Genomic DNA, 13,136 nt, shown 5'->3' with positions numbered 1-13,136 from the left:
CGTGAGATCATGACCCGAGCCAAAGTCAGACGCCCAACCGACTGAGCCACCCGGGCGCCCCTCCACTGTGTTTTTTCGAGTCATTGTTGTTGTTCTTTTTAGTTCTATTTTTTTTTTTTTTAATTTTTTTCAAACGTTTTTATTTATTTTTGGGACAGAGAGAGACAGAGCATGAACGGGGGAGGGGCAGAGAGAGAGGGAGACACAGAATCGGAAACAGGCTCCAGGCTCTGAGCCATCAGCCCAGAGCCTGACGCGGGGCTCGAACTCCCGGACTGCGAGATCGTGACCTGGCTGAAGTCGGACGCTTAACCGACTGCGCCACCCAGGCGCCCCTTTAGTTCTATTTTTAATGTTTGTTTATTTTAGAGAGAGAGAGAGACAGCATGACCAGGGGAGGGACAGAGAGAGAAAGAGAGAGAGGGAGACACAGAATCAGAAGCAGGCTCCAGGCTCTGAGCTGTCAGGACAAAGCCCGAGGCGGGGTTTGAACTCTTGAACCGCGAGGTCATGACCTGAGCCAAAGTCGGACGCTTCACCGACGGAGCCACCCAGGCACCCCCTTGTTGTGCTTTTTATTTTTTTTATTTATTTTTTTTTCAACGTTTATTTATTTTTGGGACAGAGAGAGACAGAGCATGAACGGGGGAGGGGCAGAGAGAGAGGGAGACACAGAATCGGAAACAGGCTCCAGGCTCTGAGCCATCAGCCCAGAGCCCGACGCGGGGCTCGAACTCCCGGACCGCGAGATCGTGACCTGGCTGAAGTCGGACGCTTAACCGACTGTGCCACCCAGGCGCCCCTCAAATTTTTTTTTTAATGTTTTATTTATTTTTGAGACAGAGTGAGACAGAGCATGAACGGGGGAGGGTCAGAGAGAGAGGGAGACACAGAATCCGAAGCAGGCTCCAGGCTCTGAGCTGTCAGCCCAGAGCCCGACGCGGGTCTCGAACTCACGGACCGTGAGATCATGACCTGAGCCGAAGTCAGATGCTTAACCGACTGAGCCACCCAGGTGACCCCAGCCTTCCATCCATTTCAAATTAAATTCTTTGAGGGTGTCAGATGGGGATCCAGCTTCATTTTTCTGCGTGAGGTTACCTATCCAGTTTTCGCAACACCATCTGTTGAAGAGACTGACCTGGGAACTGTAGATTTTTTAAAGCTTCCCAAGTGGTTGCAACCAAGGTGATAGCCAGCGCTGTGGAGCCTCAGCTCCTGCAACGCAAGAACTTCGGGGGCTCCGCTGCAGGGCGGACCCCACGGGGAGGGTGCAGGAGGCTCCGGGGCGCAGCCAGCAGCCTCCCACCAGCCCTGTCAGAGCTTCTGCCTGCAGCCGCCACACCGCAACTGGAGGGCGGTGCATGGGAGAAGGGCACCGGCTGTCAAGTCCGGTGGTGGGATCCCTCCGTGGGGCTGCTGTGGGGGGCCCTTTGCTGACCTGCAAACACACCGCATGGGGCGTGGAGGTGGAGCTGAGGGCGACGGTGGTAGCCCTGAGTAGAGCCTATTATGGCCTGGCACTTTTCTAAGCCTTTGCGCTAATTAAAAAAAAAAAATTTGTTTTAATGATTTTATTTTTGAGAAGAGAGAGAGCATGAACAGGGGAGGGGCAGAGAGAGAGAGAGGGAGACATAGAATCCGAAGCAGGCTCCAGGCGCTGAGCTGTCAGCACAGAGCCCGACCTGGGGCTCGAACCCACAAACCGTGAGATCATGACCTGAGCCCCCCAGGCCCCCCAAGGCTCTGCATTAATTTAGCAATCCGGTGATTGCCCTGCTGAGTGAGAAAACGGAGACCCAGAGAAGTGGAGTTGATTCCCAAAGCTACCAAGCCAGGAAGTGGCTGAGCGAAGAGTCGAACTTGCCCCTCCCGTCTCCGAGGCCAGGTCCCGGCGGCCCGGGGACACAGGCCCCGCCCCCGCCCCGCCCCCGCCCCGCCCCCGCGCTCGCGGACACCTTAGGCCCCGCCCCTCGCGAGCGGGCGACCCGCGGGGCGGGGCGGGGGCGGGTCCCGCCGCCTGGAGGAAGTGTCCCGCCCGCCGCTCGTGCACCCCAGGCGGCCGCCGCCAGTGCTCCCTCGGGGTCGGGCCATGGAGGCGGTGCCGCCGCTCTACCGCGTGGCGGGGGCCGCGGGGCCGCAGGGCGACGAGGACCGGCTCGGGGTCCCCGACGGGCCGGGGGGTCCGGTGAGCGGGGACGGGTCTGTGAGGGGGGGGGTGCGAGGACCGGGAGCGCGGGGGGGGGGGTCTCCCCGGCGTGGGGGAGGGGGGGGAGGCGCCGCCCCCGGGTCGGGCCGTGGCAGCGGGTACCGGGGGTGGGGCGGTGCGATGCGACCCCCGGGGCCCCCAGCCCGGGTGCGACGTGCACGCCGTGCGTGCCCCGCAGCTGGACGAGCTGGTGGGCGCGTACCCCAACTACAACGAGGAGGAGGAGCGCCGCTACTACCGCCGCAAGCGCCTCGGCGTGCTCAAGAACGTGCTGGCGGCCAGCGCGGGCGGCATGCTCACCTACGCCGTCTACCTGGGTAGGCGGCCCGCAGCGCCAGAACCCGCGGCTTCCCCGCGGCCTCCCTTCCCAGCCCCGGTCAGGGAAAGAGAAACCTTAGGGGCCGGTTGGCTTCCCTTCCTCTTTCACTTCCTCCTCTGCCGCGCTCGCAGCCGCTGCAGCTGTGGCCTCACCACATGGAGGTGGGGTCAGGTGCAGTGTTCCGGATTCCCAGGGAGCGCGTGGCCAGCCAGGGTCTGGGCGTCCTGGGCGGGTCTGCCGCCTTCCAGATCTGGAGCGCTGGACGTGTGTACGGGGGAAGGGTTGGGGGGGGGGTGCGGGGAGGGTCTGGATTCAAGTGGCCGACGCTGCCACGGGCTGTCAGGACGCTTGGCCCAGCCTGGGCATCCCTCTCGGTCCTCATGGGCGTTGGAATCGTGACTGGCGCCGCCTCCAAGCTGGCGCGCAGGCCTCTGTTCCGTTGCCGCGGGAGTTAGGCTGCCCCCTCTGTGCCCGCCCCCTGCCCCCCCCCAGGCCTCCTGCAGATGCAGCTGATCCTGCACTACGATGAGACCTACCGCGAGGTGAAGTATGGCAACATGGGGCTGCCCGACATCGACAGCAAGATGCTGATGGGCATCAACGTGACGCCCATCGCCGCTTTGCTCTACACACCTGTGCTTATCAGGTGCGTTGCTGCTGTCCCCGACAGGGCTGGACTGTCACTCAGATACTGAAGGGTGCAAGGGCTCTTGGCCCATGGGGTCTCCCCCTGCCCGGTGTTCTTGGGGGTGGGGAGCTGGGGAGGGGCCTTGCCTGCCTGGAGGGGTGAGAGAGAGGGGAGGACCCAGGTTCAGGGAAGGGAGCAGGAACTTGACCCCAGGGCACACTTCCCACAACCGAAATCCACTCCTGCTCCTTCCCTCACCTTGCCTGTGCCCCACATGGCATTGTCTTTGTGCCCTCCTCCGTGGTTTGGAGCTACAGGGACCTTTCCAAGACCAGGGCTGTGGAATCTCTGGAGAGGATCTGATCAGCCCTAACGCCCAGGCAACCAAGCCCGGCCTGATCAGCCCCATGGCCGGTATTGAGGGAAGACATGGCCCGGCAGGTGCCCCAGAGGGTCTACCCTGGACCTGAGCCTTGGAAGCATCTGGTCCAGCCTTCTGGCCAGTGCAAAACCCCCCTCCACATGCACCCTCCCCACCAGGAGGTGGGTCTCCGCTCAGATGAGACCCAGAGACTAGCAGACCAATTAGATGGGTTTTAGTTCCTCTATCTTAAAACAAACAAACAAACAAACAAAAACAAAAAACCCCAAACCCCCCAAACCCCAAACTCCTTTAACATCATCGCACAAAGACCATTAGGATCCTAACTGAAATCAGAAAAAAGAAAACGCTCCCAAGCCCTCCAGTAAATCAGCTAACTTTGTTGTCCCAGCAGCATGCAGGGATAAACGTTTACGTCCTTGTCACCAGAGCATGTGCCGAATTCACGTTTGCTTGCTTTCTTTTCACTGCACGTATCTTGGCCTTCTCCTCAGTCTTCACATTGAGGACTCTGTGATGGTAGAATCTTCTGCAGAGATGGGGGCACCCAACCGAGGCTCAGAGTTGGACATTCAGCCCCCCTCCTTTTTTGTTTTTGTTTTTGTTTTTGCATATTCACTTTATGCTTGTAGCTCTTCCCTTCTTAAAATTAAAAAAAATTCTACAATAAATTTCTAGCGGTACCTTTAGCAGATCAGAGCCATGTGAAAGACTATGGCTCTGAAAACATACCACTGTTGATAATAACAGCTAATTCTTCATTTCCCATGTGCTGGGCACTTTCTGAGCGTTCCCTCATTCCCTAGGATCCCAGGGAGATCTAAGAGACGAGGAGAAAACGAGACATTCAACGGCTTGCCCAGGTCCCACCGGTAGCACCTGGCAGTCGGAAAGTTTGACTCCCTCGCCCTAAGCTTGCCCCTTGCCCAAACTATCAGGCTGATTTCCTAGAGGGCTGTGCCAATTTGCATGGCCTCGGGCTGTGCGCATCATTTTTTAAACCACAGCCTCACCAGCAATGAGTGCTAATATTTTTACTTTTTGTTCATTTACTCCATCAAAATGTGACTTGCCCCCCCCCCCAATAGATCAGAGTGGGCTGCCTATCTATTGTTTATATGGCAAAATAAGGATAATAACTGGGGCCCTGTAATAGAGAAAGTAATTGTGATCGGAAAATCAGAGTCATTTGGCCTTGAGCTTCCTGGAAGCCAAAGCGAGGAAAGGAACTAATGAGCACAAATAACTCAAAAACACCCCAAAGCTCCTGGCAGTGGTTTTTAGCCTGACTAGCCTCCGTGCCCTGAGCGGGCCCTTATCCGGTCAGTGGTCAACCACCTTTAAGCCCAGTGTGGCATTTTCTCAGAGTCAGCAAGCCTGTTGTCCTAGAAGCCAGTGAGGACGGAGCTTCCCAAATGACGACAGTGGACGGCAAGAGCGATGGGCAGGGAGGAAGGGATGTTGGTCCTGCCAGGACCTCTCTCTGGTCCTAAGTTTCCTCGACCCAGTTTGACTTGCGTCCCTGGGCCCTGAAGCCACAGCACGTGAGCTTGGATGGAGAAGGGGGATTCGCGAGCCAGCCCAGAACACAAATGAGGGCTGGATGTGCACACAGGCCACTGACCGGTGACACCGCCCCTTCTCCCCCCATCCTTGCAGTGGCCACGAGAAGCTTGTGGTTTGGGCTCTGTGCTCCCCCTTCAGCTGTGGAAACTGATTGTGGGGACCTGGGACTGAGACCACCAGCAAGTCCCTGTCTCTGCTACTCTGTCTTAGAGCCCCTGACTCCAAGGCCAGGGATTACTCCCCGTCTCACACCGCCTGGTTGGTGAGCCGGCACCCGGGTCTGTGGCCCCTCTGGTCTCAGGCCCCAGTGGTCTGGGCAGGCTCGCGGTGCCAGCATCCCTCCTACTGCCCGCAGGTTTTTTGGCACCAAGTGGATGATGTTCCTGGCTGTGGGCATCTATGCCCTCTTTGTCTCCACCAACTACTGGGAACGCTACTACACACTCGTGCCCTCAGCTGTGGCCTTGGGCATGGCCATCGTGCCTCTTTGGGCCTCCATGGGCAACTACATCACCAGGTGAGCCTGGGGGGGCCGCAGGGCAGGAGGCTGGAGACCTGGCTGTGTCTCTGCCGCACTGCCAACCTCAGCTGGCGGAGCTCTCTCTGCCTTTCGGGTCTCAGTTTCCCCGTCCGTGAGACGCAGCCCCTAGCCCTGGGTGCAGGAAGGAGAGACATCTGGTAGAGGTTGGACTGGGGGAGGCTTTCTCTCCTTTGTGGTCCAGGATGGCTCAGAAGTACTACGAGTACTCCCATTATAAGGAGCAGGATGATCAGGGCCCCCAGAAGCGCCCGCCGCGGGGCTCCCACGCGCCATACCTCCTGGTCTTCCAAGTGATCTTCTATAGCTTCTTCCATGTGAGTCAGCTCCACGTTGGCGCCATGGGGGGAGGGTGTTGCAAGCCCAGAACCCACACGTTGGAGCCCATCCCACAGTCCTTTCGACCCTCCAGTCCCACTGCCCTTTCTTGAGCCGCCCTCTGCTTACTGACCTCTGGTGACCGACCTCCTCGTCTCCTTGTTGAGGAGAAAGTCCTCCTGCGCTGGGCACTCCCTCCTGCCACCAGGCTGCCCCCAGAGCGGGGGGAGGGCTCCTCTTCGGCCAAGGCTGTGCCCAGACCCCTTTCAGATCATGCCTGTGCCCCGTGCCTGCTTCTGAGCCCAGCCCAAGCTGCCCTCCCGCCCACAGCTGAGCTTCGCCTGTGCCCAGCTGCCCATGATCTACTTCCTGAACCACTACCTGTATGACCTGAACCACACACTCTACAACGTGCAGAGCTGCGGTTAGTCTGCATGGGGTGCGACCCCCAGGCCTGTTCACCTCCCCCATTGAGTCATCCGGCAGACACTGGGCTCTTGAGAGTGCCCAGAGAGGATGCCCTTGCCCACGGGTCCAGGGCTGAGAACCTGGTGGCCCACACCTCTTACGGGCAAGGCAAAGGACCCTGTAGGAGTATGCAGTTAGGACATCTGACCCAGCCTGGTGGGGACAGGGTGCATCAGGGAAGGCTGCCTGGAGGAGATGCCATCTGGGCTGAGCCACAGATATCCTCAGAGCTCAATCACTGCAGGGTGAATGTATGCAGTTGGGGGATGGACTGGTCCCCACCTCCAGCCTCCAGGCACTACGGCAGGAAGGGGGGCTAGGTGTTCCTCTCCTTGTGGCCCCTCCAGCCCCAGCGGCCCTCTCCTCCAAGCTGCTCCCCAAATGAACCTTGCCTTTGCAAGCACTGTCCTCACCCACCACCTCTGACTCTCCCCTGCACCCTCCCTCCTTGCTCCATTTCTTTGTGGTTGAGTTGACAGTGTGCTCTACTCCCTGCGTCCCACTCTTCAGGTACTAACAGCCAGGGCATCCTCAGTGGCTTCAACAAGACAGTTCTGAAGACGTTACCACGGAGCCGAAACCTCATTGTGGTGGAGAGCGTGCTCATGGCAGTGGCCTTCCTGGCCATGCTGCTGGTGCGGCCTTGGATGGGGTGGCGGCGGAGTCAATAAAGTCTGGGGACTGAGGCGGGGAGAAACGGGTGCCATCTGGGCGCGTTGCTGGCAGGCAGCCTGGGCGATGTCCTGGTCTGAGGTGGGAGCCGGGTCTGAATCCTGGGGAGGAAGCCTGAACCTAGGAGCCAGGCTAGAGGTTTGGGAATGAACCTGGAGTTGGAATCCCAGAGAACAAGGGAAGGGGGACCAAGCCTGGTCTGGGGTGGAGCTGGAGACGGGGTCCTAGAGGACTGGGCTGGAGGCAGAACCCGAGAGGTAGAACTAAGGTGCAGGGGGCGTGGCTTGGGCGTGGCTTCTTCCTGGAGGCGGGGCTGGGAAACAAGGCCGAGGTCTACGGGTGAAGCTGGGGGCAGGACCCGAGGCTGAGAGGCTGGGCTGAGGTCTGTAGGTCTGTGGGTGTGTCTAGGGGCGGGGCCCTGGGCTGGGAGGCGGGGCTGAGGTCTACCGGGGAGCCTGCGGGCAGGGCCAAAGGCTGAGGGGTGGAGCTTAGGTCTGCGGGTGTGTCTAGGGGCGGGGCCCGGGGGCTGGGAGGCGGGAGTAAAGTCTGTGGTGAGTCTAGGGGCAGGGCCCAGGGTTGAGAAGCAGGGTTGAAATCTATGGGTGTGTTTAGGGGCGGAGCCCGGAGGTGAGGCCGAGGTCTGTGGATGGGCCTGGGGGCGGGGCCTGGGGCTAGGAGGCGGGGCTGAGGTCTGTGGGTGTGTCTAGGGGCCGGGCCTGAGACACGGCAGCCGGCCCCCCTCAGCCCGCGGGTCCGCAGGTTCTGGGCCTGTGCGGCGCCGCCTACCGGCCCACTGAGGAGATCGACCTGCGCAGCGTGGGCTGGGGTAACATCTTCCAGCTGCCCTTCAAGCACGTGCGTGACTTCCGCCTGCGGCACCTCGTGCCCTTCTTCATCTACAGCGGCTTCGAGGTCCTCTTTGCCTGCACTGGTCTCACCCTGGTAAGTACCCCCTGCATAGCGTTGTCAGATAATATACAGAACTTCAGGTTAAATTTGTATTTCGGCTAAAGGTTTTGAATACATGTATAAGTATGCACAGGTGCGGCCCAGACACCCCCCTTCCTTTCTTCCCTCCCTTCCGCCATTCCCCCACTGCCTTAGGCACGTTAGTTTAACCTCTCTGGGCCTCAATTTCCTTTACCTGTGAAGTGATTCTAATAACCATGCTTGCTCCCAGAGCTGTTACATGGTTGAGATAGAATAACGCCCATAAAGTGTATAGTTCCACGCGGGGTACAGCCTTGGTATCTGAGGACATCGTTCAAGCCTTCTCCCCTGTCTGTGCCTTCAGAAGCTCCCCATGAACTTCCCAGGAGTAAGCCCTGACTTGGTCCAGAGGGGACAGGGTGTGGCCTGAAGACCTCAGGTAGGGAGGGCCAGAGCCTGGGCCAGCTGACCTCTGACACTCACTCCTGTCCCCCCAGGGCTATGGTGTGTGCTCCGTGGGGCTGGAACGCCTGGCCCACCTCCTCGTGGCTTATAGCCTGGGCGCCTCCGCTGCCTCGCTCCTAGGCCTGCTGGGACTGTGGCTGCCGCGCTCGGTGCCCCTGGTGGCTGGGGCTGGAGTGCACCTGCTGCTCACTCTCAGCCTCTTCTTCTGGGCCCCCACACCTCGGGTCCTGCGACACATCTGGATCCTCTACGTAGCGGCTGTCCTCTGGGGTGTGGGCAGTGCCCTCAATAAGACCGGGCTCAGCAGTGAGTACAGCCATGGGCACTGGGATGGCTGGGCAGGGGACCCTGTGACTGCCTCGGGGTGGTTGGGGAGGAACACAGAGATCCCAGGGACAGACATGGGGTCCCACGGATACACTAGGGGTCTGTTATGGTGGAGGTGGGTGAGCATCCCTGTGGACACTCCCAGGAGTGGGAGGAAGTTCCATGGGCTGCAGAGACAGATGAGGAGGGCTGTGGACGCACCGGGGGCAGGTATGGGAGTTGCACGCCACGGACATCCTGTCGACACCCCAGGGTGGGCTTGGGGCCCTGTGGCCACTGGGGGTGGGGGCGGTTAGCGTGAGATCTTGTGGCTACACGGAGTAGGTACAGGGCTCTGCGGGCACCCCCGAGCGACAGTGTGGAACACCACACTTGGGATACTTTGCTTTCCAACCAGAGGACAGGGCCCACCCTGACACTGGGAGCAGATTGCCAGTCCGTGCTCTAGGGAGCCTGGGAAGCAGCAGGTGGCCCTGTACACGCACACATGGCCTTTTTATGGAGAAGAGCTGGGAGCAGGCGTGAAGCCCCAACGCCGGTCTGCAGAGTAGCAGAGTCCGGGCCCTGAGTCTGGGCTGCTGGGGTGGGGGCCCCGGGGAGTGGAACTCCGTCGGCAGGAAAGTGGGGGGGGGGGGTCAGGGTTCGGCTGTGTGATGCTCGCTGTCCCCAGGTAGGCATGTGCCCGTGACACGCCGTCAGTACACACAGGTGCGGTTATTTGGATCTCCCAATCAGCATCCGCTGTGACGGGCCAGTGCTGTTAACAGTTTTGAACATCACCCTGGGGGCGTGATGTGGTGGAGGTCATGCCTGCTGTGGGCAGGGCGGGGGCTGGCTCAGGTGACCCCTGCACCCGCCAGCAGACAGTCAGGTATCCGCATCTGTCACAGGGCCTGGAGCCCCCGCATTCTGGGCCACGCTCTCTTGGCTGTTGCTCTCAGGCCGCCAGACCTGGGCAGCATCCGGTGTTGGTACCAGGTCTGGATCAGGACCTGGTCCTGGAATCCCCTTCTGCCTGCTCAGTTCTGCTTCCTGCCTCCTCCTTGTGAACCCTGGGGTGGGGGGGGTGGGGGCTCCCTGTCCCTCCACAGTAGCCCTGGGGGGAGCGGTCACGCTGCAAGGCCTTAGGGCAGGGGAGTTAATGTCCCGAGTGGCAGGTGAGGGTACGATTCGCTAGGTGCTCTGTGGGCGCTCTCACATTAAAACCTCAGAACACGACACATAATATGCATCATCTCATTTACAGTTGGGAAAACTGGCCATGGGGAGTTAACTTACGCTGAGACTACCCCATAGAGCCAACATTTGAATCCTCATCTCTGTACTAAGTCTCTCCACTTCACAGTCCTGAGTCTCCTGACTCCCTGTCCGGTGGTCTTTCTTCCCAGTCCAGGGAGGATTCCTTGAAAAATAAGTCCAAACCTCCCCTTTTCAGGTTTGATTTGCAGAAAGCTTGTTGCTGCGAGCAGTTTGCCCTCCCTGAGCCCAGGGTGAGGAGAAACAGCCTCCTCCAAAGGCCTGGCGTTAGGCACCTGGGGTCCGAGAGAGGACAGGATATGACGGCATATAGAGTTTTCCGCCTTTGAGACCACACATGTGCTCCAGAGTGAGGCCCACACTGTACCCCCTGCAAAGTTCACCTGTTCCTGCCTCCGCTCAGCTCCCCAGGCAGCGTAATAACGGGGGCTTCCACCAGGGGGCAGGCCAGGACCGGCTCACAAGGGCCCTCCAGGCGCTCCAAGGCCAAGGGCTGAGACCAACCCAGTGCTGGCTCTGAGGGGGTCACAAGTGGGAGATCAGCCATTCTGGTCCCCGTTGACCCCTCTCCCCTTCCTGCCCTGTCCTGCCCACCTGCAGCACTCTTGGGAATCCTCTACGAGGACAAAGAAAGGCAAGACTTCGTCTTCACCATCTACCACTGGTGGCAGGCGGTGGCCATCTTCACAGTGTACCTGGGCTCAAGCCTGCCCATGAAGGTGAGCCTGAGCGTGGTAGGAGGAGGGTCTCTGGGGGCGTTAGGCACCCCTCATGCCAGCACCCAGGCAGATACTTTCTGAGTGCCCACTCTATCCTCACAGCCCCCCAAAAGGCACTACTCCCCAAGGGCCGGGTCAAGCCCTCTCCAAATCCAGGACCCGCTCACTGCCTCACCTCCCACGGGCCTCAGTTTACCTGTCTCCGAAGGGGTTCACAGTTTCTCTTTCCTTGGGTGTTCATCCCAGACACCTGCGGGTAGTTTGATGCTCTGTTCCCAGGATGTGAGCTCTGAGCTGGGCGGGGAGGGTCTTCCCTTCATTGGCCTGCGGGGAGCAGGGTTCCTCGTGCTCTGCTCCCACCTACTGGTGGGTCAGTTTAGCAGGTCGAGACCCAACATTTGAAAAAGTGAAATAAGAAGACATGAGAGCAGGATGTGCCGCTTATATGTGTGTATGGACTGTTTTGATGGGGAACTACGTTTGGCTGTGGGCTACGGCCGGAAACGTCTGAGAGGCATTTCTTACGAGGCTGCCTGCGCTAAGGGACACAGGAGTCTAAGCCCCAGGGAGGGGCAGAGCTGGGCTCTGAGCCTCGCCCGCGGCACGGTGCTCAGGAAGCTAAGGTGGCTTGGGCAACTGTGCAGTGCGATGCGGGACGCGAGCGCGCCTGTCCCGCGAGGGGCCAAGCGGGGTAGGCGCGGGGGTGGTGACCCGCGGGTTCCCAGCATCCCTCTTTGTGCGCACAGGCTAAGCTGGCCGTGCTGCTGCTGACGCTGGTGGCGGCCGCGGCCTCGTACCTGTGGATGGAGCAGAAGCTGCGGCGGGGTGTGGTCCCGCGCCAGCCCCGCATCCCGCGGCCCCAGCACAAGGTGCGCGGCTACCGGTACCTGGAGGAGGACAACTCGGACGAGAGCGACGCGGAGGGCGAGCGCGGCGGCGGCGGCGGCGGCCCGGGGGACGGCGTGGAGGAGGAGGCGCCGCCCGCGGGTCCCCGGCCTGGCCCGGAGCCGGCCGGCCTCTGCCGCCGGCCCTGCCCCTACGAACAGGCCCTGGGAGGCGACGGGCCCGAGGAGCAGTGAGGGGCCCAGGCTGCTCGCCCGCCTCGGTTTACCGCGTCTCAGGTCGGGGCCCCCGTCACTGCGCCTCCTTCAGGAAGGACCTTGGCCCCCAACCCCGTGTTCGGGAACGGCCGTCCGGAGCCCCCGGGCCACCTGCAGCGGGGGCCCGTCCCGCAGCCCCTCTTGGACGAGACGGAGCTTTGAGACCCCTGGGTTGGAGAGACGGACGGCACAGCCGACCCCCCCCCCCCCCCCCACCTCCGGGGCCGCCCTCCACGACCCCTCCCCGGGCCCCAGAAGGGGCGGGGTCCTCCTGCCGCCACCGCCCCCAGTCCCGCCCCAGCTCCGCTCTCGGCTGCGGGGCTCCGCCCAGTGCACCGCGCGCTTTGCGCATCATGCCCCCGTGGTCCGTGAGGAGACACGACTTTTTACAGAAAATGAGAAATAAAGAGGTTTTGTATTGTCCTGACCGGGAAGTCTCGAGCTGCGGGGGTAAGGAGGGCGCCCGGGACGGGTGCCCGGCCGACCCTCCTGGGGCAAGATCTCCGACCCCTTGACCCCCGCCGAGGGGGAGGGCCCCCTAATCCCCGCCCACCCGCCCGGCCTCCCTCCTGGAAGCCCCGCCCCTCCCCACACCCACCTGTTTTTCCAGGTCCCACCGCGTCCACCCGGGAGAGACAAGCGCCCGGCTGGGCCTGCGGGGACCGCGGCAGAGAGTGCGACGGACCTGCCGGTCCCTCGTGGGTCTAGAGGGCGCGACAGACTCCGAAGGTCCAACTCCCACCGCCCCTCCTGCAGTCTCCATAAGCATCTCCAGCCCTCCCGCCCGTCCTCATCCTTTTTCTGTCTATTGGGGTGTTTCTGCCTGCAGCTCCCCCAAGGGACTCCTTTGGGAGCCAGGTCCACTTCTGAGCCGTGTCAAGGTCGCCCCTGCTGGTCTGGGCAGGGAGAATGGTTGTCTGAGCCCCGGTGAACTTGGCCACTGCCCTGCTGTAGCCTCAGCGGCCGGGCCCATGAGAGCCACAGACCCCCTACAGCCTGAGGGCGCCCCTTTCTCCACGACCCCCATGGGAGGGACTGAGACCCCACTGGAAAGGGCTTTGAACGCCTGGGTGAGGACAGCTAAGGGGGCCACATGAGGGTCATAAAGCCCTGGTTGCACCCCAACAGATCCTCTGCTGTGACCACACCATTCCTCACCCCCCACATCTCCTCTACCCCCTGAAGGCCAAGGCCAGACCGTGTCCACACCCACTTCAGCCTCAGTTCTCTTAGACACC

General features: G+C 61.0%; 1 protein-coding gene across 1 annotated transcript; it reads left to right on the top strand.

The window, feature by feature from the left end:
* Positions 1-2,028: 2,028 nt before the first annotated feature.
* UNC93B1 (unc-93 homolog B1, TLR signaling regulator) lies at positions 2,029-12,326 on the top strand. The gene is made up of 11 exons (XM_030333634.1): positions 2,029-2,188; positions 2,388-2,526; positions 3,021-3,174; positions 5,460-5,621; positions 5,827-5,959; positions 6,291-6,384; positions 6,939-7,063; positions 7,860-8,042; positions 8,528-8,801; positions 10,680-10,798; positions 11,545-12,326. The coding sequence occupies exons 1-11, from the start codon at positions 2,093-2,095 to the stop codon at positions 11,875-11,877; spliced, it is 1,812 nt and encodes a 603-aa protein (XP_030189494.1). The 5' UTR covers positions 2,029-2,092; the 3' UTR covers positions 11,878-12,326.
* Positions 12,327-13,136: the final 810 nt, after the last annotated feature.

Source organism: Lynx canadensis, chromosome D1 (assembly GCF_007474595.2).
Source record: "Lynx canadensis isolate LIC74 chromosome D1, mLynCan4.pri.v2, whole genome shotgun sequence".
NCBI classification, from domain to species: Eukaryota; Metazoa; Chordata; class Mammalia; order Carnivora; family Felidae; genus Lynx; species Lynx canadensis.
This window is presented reverse-complemented; position numbering and strand designations above follow the sequence as displayed.